Source organism: Gigantopelta aegis, chromosome 4, assembly GCF_016097555.1.
Source record: "Gigantopelta aegis isolate Gae_Host chromosome 4, Gae_host_genome, whole genome shotgun sequence".
Taxonomy (NCBI): domain Eukaryota; kingdom Metazoa; phylum Mollusca; class Gastropoda; order Neomphalida; family Peltospiridae; genus Gigantopelta; species Gigantopelta aegis.
Genome location: NC_054702.1, coordinates 38,447,903 through 38,466,309, shown reverse-complemented (window position 1 = coordinate 38,466,309; position 18,407 = coordinate 38,447,903). Strand labels below are relative to the sequence as shown.

At 40.5% G+C, this 18,407-nt stretch overlaps 1 protein-coding gene across 2 annotated transcripts in view; it reads left to right on the top strand.

Annotated features, from left to right (window-relative positions):
• Nucleotides 1-9,762: 9,762 nt before the first annotated feature.
• The window catches only part of LOC121370508, a 60,222-nt gene continuing 51,577 nt past the window's right edge, over nucleotides 9,763-18,407 (top strand). Inside the window, exon 1 of one of the 2 annotated variants that reach the window (XM_041495792.1) lies at nucleotides 9,763-10,061. In XM_041495792.1, the coding sequence (XP_041351726.1) occupies nucleotides 9,810-10,061 (252 nt within the window). In that variant the 5' untranslated portion in view covers nucleotides 9,763-9,809. The remainder of the gene's footprint in view (nucleotides 10,062-18,407) is intronic. The other variant, XM_041495791.1, reaches the window with a different exon arrangement.

The window sequence follows — 18,407 nt, the reverse complement described above, 5'->3', positions numbered from 1 at the left end:
TCACTTCGTGTTGCTTTGGGGCTTCGGGCGATGAGGAACGTTTTTGTGACGTATTCCGCCCGAAGATTAAAAACATTATTTAAAATTATTATTGTTTTCTACACGTTTTTTAAAAACATATTTAAATACATCGTACTGAGATGTATCCTCATGCCAAATCCCATGTTTGTATATGCCATATTTAATTACTTATTGACGTTTCCTTCTTCGGACGGTGAATACAGATTTTGTTATGTAGGCCTACAGCCCTAACATGAAAAATCTTTTTTTTTCCAAAAAAATAAAAAAATAAAAAATTCTACATTTTTGTTTTAACATATATAAATACATCATGCTGAGGTGTATCTTTGTGCCAAATATGTACAATGTACACCTCGGCATTCGCAACCGAGTACTGTGTCTCCGGGTAACGTTCGGGCTCCGGGCTGTAATTAGGCGGACACCAAAGTACTATGCGGTGTTGGTGTCCAATCTTTTCTTTTGCGATAAAATACACGCGTCTTTCTTCGGATACAATCCTTTGGAAAACCATAAAAAGACAATCCCGATCGTTTAAACTGTTTATTTTTACACCCGAAGGCCGCGCAGTACGGCACTGTTGGACTGGGATGGGAAACTGTATTAACGTGCCCCTATCCAAAAAGGTTCAGGCACGCCCACTACGGATTTAGCCTCTGACTTCGCCAGTGACTAACTCCGGAGCAGGGGGGGGGGGGGGGGGGGGGGGGTAAGTTTGAAGTGGGCGGAATTTGGAAAAAAGCCATTTAGTAAGGTCAACGCGAGCGCGGACCAAATAGCAGACACTTCGTAAACTTGAAGTACACCGAGTGGGAGCCGTGCTCTGATTGGCTGAATTTCGATTCCTCGGTGAAGCCTGTTTTTTACCTAAGTCTACAAAGAGTAACTGCATCCAAAAACATGTCCGGACTATAAAATTTAACCCAAAATAGTTAAGACTGCTCGGCCAAAAAGTTTTAAGGTGATTTTGAGCAATTGAACGGGCGCCAAAGTAAAATGCGTTAGACTGCTTATAAAAAAAATAAACATAAGAATTTTGAACTGCTTCCAAAATGTTTAAAGTCTAACTAGCCCAAAAAAAGAGGTTGGTACTCACGGAGGTGAAGGAGGTTGGCAAAGGGGAGGACGTCACGGTGAGCCGATGAAGTTGGAGGCGTCAAGATGCGGGATGCCCGGCCGGTAAGTGGATTCTGCAATCAACTTGGCTAATGCTTGGTACTCTTTCCCGGCTACGATTTTGATGACTCGATGGAGGGTCGGGTTATCCATTTCTGGGAGTAGCAGTGCTTGATTGTAGCTCCCACTCCGGCGTACGGTAAGACATACTCCATGGCCATCCCGCATCGTGACGCTGTGGACGGAGAAATCTCCCTCTGAAGGGCTTGACGGTAGCGGCATGAAGGAGGTAAGCTTTGGTTGGGTGAATAACCTCCGGACGTCCTCGATGTTAGTTTTCACTAGCTGGGAGTAGCGCGTTGGTAATTTGCCGGCCTTGAGTGACCACTGCTCCTCAGCTTCAACAACAGGTTTCGGCGGTTGCGTCGGGGGTCCTGGCTTGACTGGTTGGTCTCCTGGTGACGCAATCGCTTTCCGCTTCGCAACGGCTACCGATCGGGCCTGGGACTCGACTGCGGCACTCTTCCTAGGTGGAGGTGGCATCGTAGGAGTCCCGGAGGCTGAGTTCAGAGGAGTTTGTGGGGGCGACTCCATAACCGCCTGGTTAAGGTCTTCCCCTGGTGGTTCCACTGTTGGTTCCGGCTGAGCTGGATCCTCTAGTTTCGCCGGTGTAGATCGGTGCCGGGGATGATCATCGTAAAGGGCCGCCGCCGGCAGTTGAGCTGCCGGTTTTGCACCCCCCCGGTCCATCCCTGGCGCGTCGGTCTTCCTCCTTCTTCTCTTCCTCGCTGGCTTCTTAACCGGGTCACCGTACACCAAGGTCACGGTTGCCCGTGGCCCGGTGTACGTGACGCGGTACTCCAGTAACACTCCGTAAGAAGCAATGAGTCCCCCCAGGTGGGGGGGTAGCTCGAGAGAGCAAGCGCACACGTCCTGCTTCATCTTTGTTCAAATCGTGAGTGCAAGAATCGAATGACTGTTGGACTGAAAAGATCGTAAGCCCCTTACTCCATATATAAACAGTTAACAACAATGGAAGAGTACAGCGGCTCTGACGTCACTTCCCTTTTTTTCCGAACGCTCACGAAGAAATATGCATAAATCGTACTTTGATACTGGTTAGCGTAATTTCTTCATTTTAAATTAACTACACGTATTTTATTGTTATAAAGTTATTTGTATATTATTTTTATATCATTTTTCTTTTAAAATGAGCTATAATATGGTCTCGTGTCATGTTTCCTTTAAGAGATAAACGGTAACTGAACGGGGTTGTAAAAATGGACCGGTTTACGCAGAGATCCGGATTACACAGAATCCATTTTAGACAGAGTCCACTGTATATATATATATATATATATATATATATATATATATATATATATATATATATATATATATATATATATTTGAGAAATGTAATGTGAGTATGAAAGTTCGAGCTTGTCATCATTTGCAATATAATTAAAATTAGCTCCACTATTACATGTGGATCTAACACCAGCCAGTTGGAGCTCATGTCCACCAATCAAAACCTTACTTGCAGAATCCTGCCAGTTATTTAAAAATAATTTGAAAACATTCCGAATTATCCTGAGGGTATACGACATGTTTCGTGTGAATTACGAATGCCTTAAAACATGTTTTATTTTATAAAATAAATAATTTGTAATGCAAAACTGAAGACTGATTTAGTTGGGTTTTTTTATAAATAAATAAATAATTTTTAATGTAAAATTGAAGACTGATAACCCACCCCGTACGTATTGGTATGGTTCGCTGTACTGCGGCCACTAAAATAGACTCGCCCGATATTTTTAGAATTTGTATGCTCCCAAATAACGTTATAAAAGGCGAAGTGTGATTGGTCAATATTTAAATTATTATTTACAGACGAAATGTTACCTGGACATTGGGGACTACGCAGTGTTGTTAGTTTTAAATCACTGGCAGGATTCTGCAAGTAAGGTTTTGATTGGTGGACATGAGCTCCAACTGGCTGGTGTTAGATCCACATGTAATAGTGGAGCTAATTTTAATTAGATTGCATCATTTGCTATCTCCACTAAAACATTAAATGTCCTTAAAACATTTACCATGAAGTTAGTTTATGGTGACATAAATAGCTCAAACCTTACAGAAGCCCAAATTAAAATGTGGGATTAATAGAGGAAAAAAGGAACAATGAATCTTCTATCAGACAATAACTATCTCGAATAACATTGTATGTACACCAAGTACTTCACGTTCATTCAGCTCTGTTGTTACCTTGTCACACAACCCTTTTTTGTTGATCTTGGCTGAACCTTGGTCATTGAAGAATACGGTGCCGTTTGCAGCATTTGGCAAGTACTCCCATAAATTCTAACTGGAACATCCAGTACAGAAATTGTAACACACTGTTGGCAGCACACCATCAGAATCTGATTTGTCAGAGTCCGATTTTAGTTAAGACGAATAAAATTAAATTTTGTGAAGTAGACTAGGTCTCCATTACGACCAATCGTACATTACGAACTTTGGTTCATAAAATTATCAGTTCGAGTGTACATAAATGTATTTCGAAATATATTACGCTATTCAGTGTTTCAATACACGCCCTTCAATGCTTTCATATTAGATTTTAAGATCACAATTACCTCAGATTGCAAAAGAAAGATCTCACAAAACGAGTGTGTATCCTATGTTTAGTGGAAGTAGATACCTTATTTATTATTAAAGTTCAGTTAGTTCAACGGCTCCAGCATGTTCTCATTTTGAACACGGTGAACAACGGCCATCTTGAATTTGAAGATCATGACTTCAAATTGCAACATTCCCAGTCTGCAGCTCGTCGCGGTAAGACGTGTTTGTGCACACTGCACGTGCTTTCGCGGCTCGACTTGGGAATCCTTCACTTTTGTTGTTTTTGTCAACGAAGTGAAGTTTTCTACTGGGATGTATGCGGCCATTGGAACTGATTGAACGCTGGAACGCTTCTCGTTTCGACAGTCTGCACCACCAGGTTGGATTCTTTTTTAGCGAGATTCCTTGCCTCCACGTCATTTCTCCGTCTGACTATGTTGACTTGTATTTTTCGTGACTCGTATGACGGCCATTCTGCAGAACGCCACGGTTGTTCGCGTTTAGTCTCTACATGTCCGAGCCTGTCCTAGCAGCACTGGAAGTTTGATCGCCCCACTCTAAGAAGAAATAGGAAGCGGGGTCGGCCCCTACTACTCTTTTTCTAGACTTTACTTTGTTTTATTGTGATACCATCTCGTATCCTCCGGAATCGGGCCCGTCCGCACCACTATACCAACCCATGACGACTGGACTATACCCTAGTCTGATTCTCTCTCTCGTTCAGACGGATCCGGCTTCTCAAGATCTGTATTTCAGCACAGCACTACACCTTCAACGTCTATTGACTGTCAATCTAGGGGTTTTCTTGACGGGATGCAACCCATCTCGTCCCTACAAGTTGTGCACCATAACGGCCACTCACGTGGACATATAGATCGGACTTTAAAACCTTTAGACCTTCGTTCAAAAGTTTATGTCGAAATTACTTTCTTTTTTTAATATTATTAAATAGTCCGATCCTCTCTTCTTTTTCTTATTTATTTTTGGACTGTCCTTTTGAAATGCTCCAAATTATATAAATATTCGACTGAGCAGTCAATTCTTTTTATTTCTGGCTTGTAACTTTTTTTCATTTTTTTTAAAATTCTATTAACTTTTTTACTAATTGCTATTTTCAAAATTCTGCCCATTTTCAACTCTACCCCCCACCCCCCCCCCCCCCCCCCCCCCCCCCCCCCCCCCCACGCCCACCCCCCTCCATCCCAAGTCAGGCCACCGATCTTATCTAATTTCTTTTTGACCACCCGATCTAATCTAGCGACCAAATGTAATAGTAGAATTTTCTTTATTAATTATATTAGAGATGCGCATCAAAATTTTAAAGGCCCTCTATTTAATTTTGGGATGTAAATTTCAAAATTGTCCACTAATTTTTTTTCTGTCCCGGGACAAGCTCCTGGCTATCCAGAGACAGGCCCCGGGACGGACATGCTCGAAACTCTAGTGGTATATGAGCATTCGCTCGCACTCACTCGCACTCACTCGCACTCAAATTGCAAAAATAAATTAACCTACATTTGTACATATTGTACATCCTCCTTTTAGTGCAAATAAACACGACATTTATAATTTAACCCAAATATTTCAAAGATTCCGGGTTTTTAAAATTATTAATATATGGTGGTGAACAACGACCATCTTGGATTTGTATGTACAAGATTACCTTATATTGCAAAAATAACCTCACCAGAAGATTAGGCACTTAATATGCAAGTTAGAATCGTGCATAAATGCATGTCAATGAATGAATGAATGAATGAATAAACTATATGATTTGAGAGAGAGAGAGACAGACAGATACAGAAAGAGACAGAGAGAGAGAGAGAGAGAGAGAGAGAGAGAGAGAGAGAGAGAGAGAGAGAGAGAGAGAGAGAGAGAGAGAGAGAGAGAGAGAGGGAGAGAGAGAGAGAGAGGGAGAGAGAGAGACAGAGGGAGAGAGATATGCAGAGACAGACAGAGAGAGAGAGAGAGAGAGAGAGAGAGAGAGAGAGAGAGAGAGACAGGGGAGGGAGGGAGGGAGGGAGAGAGAGAGAGAGAGAGAGAGAGAGAGAGAGAGAGAGAGCGAGCGAGTGCATGTATGATTATTGATTCACTGGTTGGTTGGTTGGTTGATTTCATCCATCCATCCATCCATCCATCCATCCATTCATTTACTTTAGTGTGTATGTATGTATTTATTTATTTTTTATTTGTTTATTTATACTACCAAACTATAAACCGCGCAATATCAGTAACAAATAATTTCCTCTCTTGAGTCTTTGTACAGGTCTGCGCTCGTCGTTCGATTCCCAAACATGATAACCAATTCGTGAATAGATAACTAACATTTTACTGAAATACGCTCCACTATAAAACCCCCATGCCGAAATAATAGGCCTGTTTAAAATGCACCAGTGTCAGCGGTTATAGGTTTTCATTGTCAGACACCTGTGAATCCTGAATAACAAACGACCGATAAACAAGCAATGCGTTACTAATGGAACACCGACATGTTAGCAAACAGCCAGCGTATTCGTCAAGCTGGACACGGTTTCTAATTAATTATAACACGTCAGCGCGGCCTGCTGTTTTCTGTCAACAAACTGCCGTATCTAAACAAACGACTGCTAGTCAGTCAATTAGCTTGGATCGTTCTCGTATGGCCCAAAGTCATGATAACCTGGGGCAGGGGAAAGGGATGGGGAATGAGGTGTTTGTGGTGAACGTGGTGGAACCTCAAATATATATTCCAGCTAAACCTGAAGTGTTTGATTCGCCGGATCGAACCCCCCCTCCCCCCACCCCCTCCCCCACCCCCTCCCCTCCCCCCTCCCCTCCCCCCCCCGGTGAATCCGTTTTCTAATTGGTTTCCTCCCCCCTCCCTTTCCAACCAGTGACCCCACGACTAGTATTCAAACGGCAATATGATTTGCTGTCCTGTGTGTTGGGAAATGCATATAAAAGAGTCCTTGCTTCTAATGAAAAAACATAATTAAAAATTAGCGGGTTTCCTCTATTACTGTATAGCAGAATTATCAACTGTTTGACATCAAATAGTCGATGATTAATAATGCTCAAAACTAACTTCATGAATGAATGAATGTTTAACGACACCCCCAGCACGAAAAATACATCAGCTATTGGGTGTCAAACTATGGTAATGCAAACAAATAAAGTGATGATCAACATCAATATAACAATTCAAGATTTAAATAAAAACAGTGTAAAGAACTGTGCAAAAATACAAATATCACAGATAGATACTGACTTTTACTTAAAATTTCAATTTGTGCTGTATTGGCCATTCTCAAAGAGAATGTTACACCCCTGCACCACGGTGAGGTTACAGCACGCGCAGGGGAAAACTAACTTCAGTAATTATGAGAGGTGAGATTGCGTCTTTAAATAATTCTAAAATACTACTACTACTACTACTACTACTACTACTACTACTACTACTACTACTACTACTACTACTACTACTACTACTACTACTACTACTACTACTATAATAATAATAATAATTAAATAAATAAATAAATAATTTGGGGAAAAAACCCCAACAAAATAAAACAACAAAACAAAAACAAAATGAACATTCCAACACATTACAGAAAGCAGAGTTCAACTAACAACAAAGTAACACATTATTATTTATATCTTTTCAAAATTAAATTCATCAAATGTTTGACATCCATTAGCCGATGAATAAGGAATAAATATGTTCCAGTGGGGTCGTTAAACTAAACAAACTTTTAAACCGTTGGAAAATCTGATAAAACAAATACACCAGAATGCACGTTTGAGGAGCATCTACAATTCAAATTTCTTTTTGTGGCGCATGCATGAAGTGATTAATTTTTTCGTAAGCCTATCTCAATTTCAATATTTTCACGTATAATTTATTCCCAAAAGCACACAGCTGTAAACAATTCTTTACAGTCTGTATCCCGATCAAGATCTGAGCGCGCGTTGTATTTCGGGAAATTATTCTGTTCATGGGCTGATTGTCTGATATGATCAGCCGCTGTTCCCTGGCTACTATTCTTGCGCTGTTTCGTTTTGGAAATCGATAAAACAATAATAAATTTAACGCCACCACGAATCAATAGCCGTGCATGCATGTTGTATGACTGACCCGGGCATGCCGGGGACTCTGAAAAGGTCTGCTATATCCCCTTCTTTGTCGCACTGCTTAACACAGGCTGCACGGCGTCTGTTTTCATATACAGTATAATTACACAATGACGGATGTGTGCTCCCTGGCTGTGTCACAAAATCAAAATGTGACCGCAAACATATCGTTTTTCTATTCAGATCTGAAATCCGACTATAACCCCCATTGTTTGTCTTTATTATCTGTTTTACCGAGTTTCGTCAGTTTAGATATAACAGATACGATTATATTGTATGACATGGTGATCCACGTGGCACCCAAACTCGTTAACAGTAACTTGTGAGATATACATGAGCGTACGAGAAAAGGGGTCAGGACAACTGTCCCCCAAGTACTGGAGAAAAACCTCATATTCGGGAAAAATGTGTTAACCACAGACATTTTTACCATGCATTTCCATCATTCTACCCACACAATTAGTTATAATTCAGGCCAAAACACGTAGTGATTCGTTTACAACCCTATATAGCTGCATGATAGAAATACTAACATGAATAAATGTTGTTATCCAGATTCGGGCATTTTCGTTTAATTCGAGCAAAAACAAGCCTGCCCCCGTAAACAAATGAGAGCTCGTACGCAAGCAAAACAAAATTCGAATAGCTGAATAATATACATACATCGTTTGAATATTTCACAATCTGTGTTCGGGAAATACGTTAATGGCGACGGCTGGTCAACAAGTAGTTAATGTGGTAAAGTGGTTAATGTATTAAAATAATTAAAGCAGATCACAATTTGCAGAATAATTATATTGTTCATAAAGAGGTTTTCAGTGTTCAGTATTTTGTCAGCACCAATAATTTTTTTGTTTAAACAGTGTTGCTAAACATTTAAAAACAAAAAGTATCAAATATAGCTTTATAGCTTATATTAATTTTTATTGTGTTATTTTGCGAATATGTTCGCACTTAGGTCGCAAGGGATTATTACACATGCATATATGGAATTGATTTTGTAAGTTGGAGGAATTGTTCATGACAGGCGTGTCTGAAACTTCAGTAGGTGTAAGAAAATGGCTGACTGACTGGCTGACTGGCTGGCTGGCTATATATTTATATACAATACATTTTTTTTTTATGTCTGACAAATATTTTCTTCATCATGTCATGTAATATAACCAATGAAGTAATAAAGTGTTTGTTTGTTTGTTTGTTTGTTTGGCTGACTGGCTGGCTGGCTGACTGGCTGGCTGGCTGGCTGACTCTCCTGCCTAACTGAATTGTTTATGGTTGTCTTAAACTAACTCGATTGGCCGACTGACTGACTGACCGACTAACTGATCATGACTGACATTTATCAGTCAAACCTTAATTTCAAATGCGGATATTATAGCATTGCTGGAACTCGCTAGTATATAAAAAAGACTAACAACGCAGTTAAAAAAAACCCTATCTATTGACTATTGAACAGTTAAGAACCGCGGAGCCTACACAGGTAAAAATCACCAAGACATTTCCGTTCACCTGATTCTGCCATCCTTAAAAACAGTGTACCTGCAGACAGCTGCAGTATAACAACTACTAAACTAACTAAATAACGGGATATGGCCGAGCCGCTTCTGGAAATTCGAACCGCTCGTTTTTCCTGTCAATCATAAAAGATCCGAGTTCGATCCGATTGGCCAGTCCATAATTCTAAACAATCAACAAAGGACGTGATTACTCTCAGGTAATGCGTGAACACCAAGGAAGCATTTATGCATCAGCGGCTGGAAGAAAAATCAGACGAGAAAGAAAGACAGGCCGATAGTATAAGGCTTGCATTATAATTCTATCCACCCGCTCTGTTCTCTGTGTTCTACTGTTTACTCCGGAGTATGCGTTGCAATGACAACCGAACGAATTAACCGTATAGCGTCAACGCGTCTTGGATACCCGAGGAAGTACTACCGATGTTAGGGACGCTACAGTTAGAGAGGGACGACAAAGGGATTGACGGTAGAGAAGCAATCCGCGCATCACCACGACCACGTGCCAGCTGGGTGAACGTGGGGGAGTCGCACCCCTGGCCCCCAGGAGCTCCTGCGTCGTCGAAGGGGAGGGCTGGCGGCGGTCCCGCGACAGGAGCGGGACGTCCCACTAGGAGAGTACCGACTCCAGTGCGGCACGCTATCAGCGGGGAATGGGCGCTTAAGGAGTGTGAGGTAAGGATGGACATTAAATCAGGGGCGGAGGCTGGGGAGGGGGTCGAACGAACCCCACGCTGAGGCTAATACAGTTTTTACAGTTCAGTTTTAGGGTATTTATACAGGAGCCAAGGGAAACTGTAGAGAAAAGGCTTACAGGCGCGTGTGCAGGGGGATTTTTTGGGTTCGAAATCCCTTGCTGCTCAAGCACATTTTCTTTTGTTTTTCTGAAAACATTTTCCGGAGAAGCATGTCTCGACTACATTATAAATAGTGTTCGCCACTGTCTAGACAGTCGCCCCATGCTAAAATTCCTGCACGCGACTGCACTGGGTTCAACTTTTCAACATTTGTTGTACTACGTTCTGGTTAAACTAGTCTTTATTAAAGGGACATTCCCGAGTTTGCTGCATTATAAGATGTTTCTGACTAATACAATATTTCTACTATTAAAGTTACATAGTAAATCTATTTTCTTGTTTAGAATATCAGTGTCTGTATATTAAATGTGTTTCTGATCGTCTTAATGTTGGCAAGCAGCCCTAACTGGATTTTGTCTTCAAATAATTTCGTACGTACGAAAAAATAATGTTTAGGAAATAAAATGAAATTTAACCTAGTACAAAAATTAGAACGATCAGAAACACGTTTAGTATACAGCCATTAATATTTTATACAGAAAAATATATTTGATATGTAATTACAGTCGTCAAAAAGTCTCTATTAGTCGATAACATCTTAAAAATTGCAGCAAACTCAGGAATGTCCCTTTAATTAACTTAGAAATGCAGGAGTATATATACGCATTTGTTTATGGTAGTCGCCCTACAGGTTGTACTATACTAAATAAAATCCCATAGGCGACCATATTAACGTTTGTGTTTAAAAACTCTATATACCGATGTATCAACCAAATTATGACCAATAAATATCAGACCCCTACCTCAAAGTATTAACTGAAGAAAATGCTACCTTTCATGGTTCATTTTCGATACAACCAGATGTTTTTACAACACCCCTAGCTTTACAGGTACCCTATACATTTTTCAAGCATAGGGCTACTTGACACAGTGGTACTAGATGAAATGACATTGCATACATTTTTGCCCAGATGAAACTAAATCTTTTTACAACAAACACAGTCACATTTGTCACCAATGGCAGAAGGTGCACCTCGAACTTTGACCCAACCGGAAGTTATTTGGTTTAGTACTACCTTTAGGAAAGGCATTAACTCCATAGTTTTAGTAAATACCGTGAGCCTTGCATTATAACAGTATAAGCTGGTAGCATGAAAATTACCATTGCCTTATGGCGCTATAAATCTGTACGACTCGACGCACTAAAATACACATTAATAGATATCAGCTGGAATACATGTAGCTCAAGGTACACGTACAGTACTATTATAGTGTAACAGTGGTTCTGAATGAACCTGGGTGTGGAGCGCCTAGTTATAATTATAAGACGATGCATGAGTTATATTTCAGCGAGCTTAATATACACTGTATTACATCTCCCAATATACACTGTATTATGTCTCTCAATATACACTGTATTATATCTCCCAATATACACTGTATTATGTCTCCCAATATCCACTGATCTCCGTCTTGTGCAGATTTAGATTTGTCAGTATTGAGAGTGGCAGTCCTCTCTTACAACACGTGTATTGTCCTGAGTGGCAGTCATCTCTTTATAAACCTCATTGTCTTGAACTGATGAATGGTGTATGTATCGTCCTGAAGAGTGGCTGTCCTCTTACAAATCACGATGTATCGTCCTGAAGAGTGGCGGTCCTCACAAAGCACGATGTATCGTCCTGGGGAGTGACAGTCCTCTCGTTAAAAGCACGTTCTGTTGTATTGATGCATGGCAGTCCTCTCATAAATATGGTATAGTGTCCCGGTATGCCAGTCCTCTTTATACATTATCATTCTGATGGTGGCAAGCACAATGTATCGTCCAGGGGAATGACAGTCTTCTGTTGCAAAACACAATATACCGTCTGGGATGGCAGTCCTCTCTTACAAAACACGGCGTATCGTCCTGAGGTGGTAGTCCTCTCTTACAAAGCATAGATATCGTTCTGAGGTGGTAGACCTCTCTTGCAAAGCATAGATATCGTTCTGAGGTGGTAGTCCTCTCTTACAAAGCATAGATATCGTTCTGAGGTGGTAGACCTCTCTTGCAAAGCATAGATATCGTCCTGGGGTGGTAGTCCTCTCTTACAAAGCATAGATATCGTTCTGAGGTGGTAGTCCTCTCTTACAAAGCATAGATATCGTTCTGAGGTGGTAGACCTCTCTTGCAAAGCATAGATATCGTTCTGAGGTGGTAGTCCTCTCTTGCAAAGCATAGATATCGTTCTGAGGTGGTAGACCTCTCTTGCAAAGCATAGATATCGTTCTGAGGTGGTAGTCCTCTCTTGCAAAGCATAGATATCGTTCTGAGGTGGTAGACCTCTCTTGCAAAGCATAGATATCGTTCTGAGGTGGTAGACCTCTCTTGCAAAGCATAGATATCGTTCTGAGGTGGTAGACCTCTCTTGCAAAGCATAGATATCGTTCTGAGGTGGTAGACCTCTCTTGCAAAGCATAGATATCGTTCTGAGGTGGTAGTCCTCTCTTGCAAAGCATAGATATCGTTCTGAGGTGGTAGACCTCTCTTGCAAAGCATAGATATCGTTCTGAGGTGGTAGTCCTCTCTTGCAAAAGCATAGATATCGTTCTGAGGTGGTAGACCTCTCTTGCAAAGCATAGATATCGTTCTGAGGTGGTAGTCCTCTCTTGCAAAGCATAGATATCGTTCTGAGGTGGTAGTCCTCTCTTGCAAAGCATAGATATCGTTCTGAGGTGGTAGACCTCTCTTGCAAAGCATAGATATCGTTCTGAGGTGGTAGACCTCTCTTACAAAGCATAGATATCGTTCTGAGGTGGTAGTCCTCTCTTACAAAGCATAGATATCGTCCTGGGGTGGTAGACCTCTCTTGCAAAGCACGGCGTGTCGTCCTATACATTCTGCCAATTGCCTAAGAGCAGATATACGATTTTGAATGTCTTAACTGTTTTGTGGTTCAGATTTAGTACAGTAATACACAAAACGCAGAGCAGAGCAGAGCAGAGCAGAGCAGAGCAGAGCAGAGCAGAGAGAGAGAGAGAGAGAGAGAGAGAGAGAGAGAGAGAGAGAGAGAGAGAGAGAGAGAGAGAGAGAGAGAGAGAGACCCACACACACACATTCACACACAAAAGCAGAAAAATATTTTTAAAGATAATAACACTATATCTATAAAGCTTGTTGCTTCATTCTATCAAGCCAGTCTTGGGAGAGTGGCAGTCCTCCTATAGACAGTGCAGGAAGGATGAGATTGTCTTGTGTCGTGCTCGCATCGGTCATACTTACTTGACCCATTCATTTATTTTGAAGAAGGATCCTCCACCTCTGTGTGAGTGCTGTCAGTGTACTCTGACGGTACGCCACATTTTGGTGGAGTGTCATCATCTCAAAGAAACTAGAAAAGATATTTTTTGGTGAGAGAAATGTGATGGAATCATTTCGATTCCATCCAGAATTAGTTTTACAATTTTTACGTGATGCGAACTTTTATTCTAAATTTTAATTTTATATATCTGTGATATTTGTATTTGCTGCACAGTTCTTTACACTGTGTTTTAATAACTGTTGAATTTTTATATTGATGTTGATAGTCACATTTTTTTGTTGCATTTACCATAGTTTAACACCCAATAGCCGATGTATTTTTCGTGCTGGGGTGTCGTTAAACATTCATTCATTCATTCATTCATTCATTCTATAAAGCTTGTTAAACTGAGAGTTTATATACGCAGGTGTTAAAAAATGCATGTCATAGTACACTTTATCGTTTTTAACTTTTATTATACCTATAATACATTAGCAATCTTTCGTGTATCCACACTACCAAATTACATAAGCTGTTGGTCGTGTTTCATTTTAAAACGCAGGTAGCATGAAACATTGTATGTCACCTAAAAATGTAAATGTGTATATAATTTAACTACACCAAAGCCGTCGGGAAAATGCTAACAACTGTGGGGCGGGAATTTATATCAATTTGCCCTACAACTGAGGATCAAAATGCATTTAACTTCAGAGCTGGAGTAGGGGTGCCCCTGTGTCCCCCCCCCCCCCCCCCCCACCACCCCCACCCCACCCCCACCATTGCTTCCAACGTTTAGATACAAGTACAAGTGTTTCAACCCAGACAGCCATACGTGTAGTCATTTCATTTCATTTCAATTTATTTTCGTGCTTATATCCAATTAAGGTTCAAGCACGCTGTCTTGGGCACACACCTCAGTTATCTGGGCTGTCTGTCCAGGACAGTGGGTTAGTTGTTAGTGAGAGAGAAGAGGGTGTAGTGGCCGTACATCTACCCACTGAGCCCTTAAGAACTCCCTCTGGGTTGGAGCCGGTACCAGGCTGCGAACCTTGTACCTACCAGCCTGTAGCCCGATGGCCACGGACGCCGGTTGTACAGACTCATTTACACGTGCATACAAATTTAACTGTTTCTGACCTTTCCGTGTCTACAGTCTGGGAATGCAAAGCGACTTAGACATAATACCCACTGAAGGTCATCTGGCGTACAAATCGCTTTGATCTTCTCAGCGATTCCTCCCCAGTGCGGGTCACAGGTTAGTTAACCTCTGCGGTTGTTGCATAAAGTTGCAGTAGTTAAATAAAAGCAGGCAGATCTGATGAAGTTGATTGACTTGCAGAATTGTTTTGGTTTTACAGTCATACAAAGCAAGGACTAACCAACTGGTAACACTATACATATGGTTTACACCGATTTCTAATATAATATCTAAAGATGCAGGGCCGTAGCTAGGAGGATGGGGTGGAGTGGGGTAAAACAAAATAAACCCCAAACAGTTTACTGGTTAATGATATTGTCGTTTTAAGTGTGTAACCTCCCTGAAATGACTGCAAAATGGTATTTTAGAGCTTCTAGATTTGAACATTTCCGCGGGAGGATGTCCCCGGACTCCCTAGTGTCTTGCGCCTTCCATGCTCATTCGTTCCAAGAATTCATCTGCCTTCCACCCCACCAAAAAGTGCTAGGGCCAAACATGAGTTTGGTGAAGGGGGTGAGGTGAGGGTACATTGGCTCGCACCTCAAACTCAGGGGAGTACTTATATGATAATTTGACTTTTAACGGGAGCGAAGGGGTCATTATCTTCAGAGTTTGGTCAGCAATGGCTTTGGTGGTTTTGAAAGAGAATGTTCAATTGTCTCACATTTAATTCAGTTAAAGGGACATTCCTGAGTTTGCTGCATTGTAAAATGTTTCCGATTAATAAACTATTTCTACGATTAAACTTACATATTAAATATATTTTCTTGGTTAGGATATCAGTGTCTGTATATTCAATGTGTTTCTGGTCGTCTTAATATTTGTAAGAAGCCCAAACTGGATTTTGTCTTCAAATAATTTCGTACGTACGAAAAAAAGTATTTTAGGAAATAAAATAAAATTTACGCTGGTACAAATATTAGAACGATCAGAAACACGTTTAATACACAGCCACTAATATGTTATGCAGGAAAATATATTTGATATGTAATTACAATCGTCATAAAGTCTGTGTTAGTCGATAACATCTTTAAAATTGCAGCAAACTCAGGAATGTCCCTTTAATATAGAAATACAAGTGGAGACTGGTTAACGTTTCGTAAGATTTTGAGATACATTAGACGGGTCGCCAAAAGAATGGTTGGAAGTCTGGACGGCTAAAATCATGTACAATGAAATAACATAATACTGTGTCCATTTGTCCGAAAACACACACATGGATACAGCACCGTACTGGTAATCGCATCAATGGACTTACACACATGAAACATGTCCGCACAGCAGACGCACAACTGGACACGCTACTTAATTCTCAAATCATTTATTATATTTTTATTAGCAGAAATTTCAAATATTTAAATTATTTATTCATGTAAATATATATTATAGTGATAGTTTACTGGAAACGTTACTACATCTGTCGGTACAGCGCTGACCTAAAGTGTCTGGGTCGTTAATGCATGATACATTTGTGTTTAAGAAAAAAAACCCAGACTTCGTAAATTCAGCCCCAAATGTTTGACATTCAGTAGCCGATAATTAATTAATCAGCAGTGGCGGATCCAGAAAATCCATTTAGGGTCAGGCCCCAGTGACATGAGGTGGAATGCCAAGGGAACTTGGGGGGAAGTTTGGAGGGGATCATAAAAAAATAAAATAATAATATATAATAAAATTATAACTATCGCAAAATTTAGGCCCCCCCCCCCCCCCTAAATCCCCCATTGAATCAAGCGCTCCACCAAATAAACTTAACTGAAACATAAACTGCTGCATGTGGCCTGGGACCGCGAGTTGACGATCAGTGTATTTACGTTAACCAAAATATTGTTTAAATGTATGATTACTGGATTATACCGGCCTCAGTGGCGCAGTGGTTAAGCCATCGGTCTACAGGCTGGTAGGTACTGGGTTCAGATCCCAGTCGAGGCATGGGATTTTTAATCCAGATACCGACTCCAAACCCTGAGTGAGTGCTCCGCAAGGCTTAATGGGTAGGTGTAAACCACTTGCACCGACCAGTGATCCATAACTGGTTCCACAAAGGCCATGGTTTGTGCTATCCTGCCTGTGGGAAGCGCAAATAAAAGATCCCTTGCTGCCTGTCGAAAAAAGAGTAGCCTATGTGGCGACAGCGGGTTTCCTCTTCAAAACAGTGTCAAAATGACCATATGTTTGACGTCCAATAGCCGATGATAAGATAAAAAAATCAATGTGCTCTAGTGGCGTCGTTAAATAAAACAAACTTTAGATTACTGGATTATACAGCTTGTCATGCACTGGTGTAGCTGGGTGCCCCCTCCCACCTCCCCATTACTACACATCTTTTTTTCCTCACCACCTTTCGCCCCATAACACTTGTGAAAACGGGAATCACAGACAGTGGGGTGCCCCCCCCCCCCCCCCAATATAAAATCCTGGCTACCCCAACATTGTTATACTATAAACCAAAGCAGGAATAAAAATCAGTCTAACTTCGATAGACATTGGGATTCGACAGACACCAGTTAATCAATTCCCACCTGATTTACAGGTTTAAGTACAGGGTTGAAAACGGTGTATTCGTTATTAGATGTAGTAATTTGTAACAGCTCTATGTTGTGTGGATCGCGTGTCTAATGCCTGTTTGGTATCGGGAAGATTTGCAAATCGTTAGTGTCGTTAAATTATTAAACACAAACTTAATTAGTTAATTTTCTTCTGTCGTTCTACAGGAAAACGTAATAGTTTTCTTGTTAAGTTAATTATAATTGGTCATACAAAAAATGTGCAGACAATAGGTTCTAACTTGCACAGTTCCGTATTAATATTTATGGTACAATTGTACAAATACAACGGAACAAAGTTTATCTTGTTCTATTCTATTTTCATTTCATTTCAATTTATTTTCGTGCTTATATCCAATTAATGTCCTGGGCACACACCTCAGCTATCTGGGCTGTCTGTCCAGGACAGTGAGTTGCTTGTTAGTGGTTAGTGAGAGATAAGAGGGTGTAGTGGCCTTACACCTACCCACTGAGCCGTTAAAATTCGCTCTGTAACATAATAAATAATTTTCAGGTCTGTAATTTTGACCCACTTTTCTCAGATGCACACTGCGCTTTGACCTTCAATATTAATTCATATCACTATCAAGCTCTCACATTAACAGAAGAAATTAATAAAAACAGACATAACACTGTAGATTCAACAAACATAAAAATCCGTAAATGGATACCTGACAAAAGACAGCAATTTGTCAATAAGTTTGACCAAAAGTCACTTGATACTATCTCCAGCATTCTGTGTAACGACACGAACGATGCACACACACGTGTCAACAAAGCGATTGAGGTTATGAAAAATCTATTTATAGACTCTGCAGTGTCAACATTCGGCCGTGTGCCAAACGGTGCTCGTGCACGGACTAAATTTAAAAGCAAGCGACCTCTATTTGGCACGTGTCTTGTCTCTAGAAAAAAATACCACGCGGCAAAGAAAACATATTCAGTATATAAAAGTGCAGAAAACAAACTGAGATTAATTAACGCAAGCAGATCATATAAGAAATGTTTATTTAAAGAAAATGCAGCTCATAAATACAAAGCAGAAAAACAAATGCGCGATCTGAAATTAAATGACCCAAAATCTTTTTATAAGTTATTAAAACCAATAACTGTGAATAATAATTTCCCATCACTAAACGAACTTAGCAACTTTTTTGAAAAAGCAAATGAAGTAGATCCTATGAATAATGATATAAATC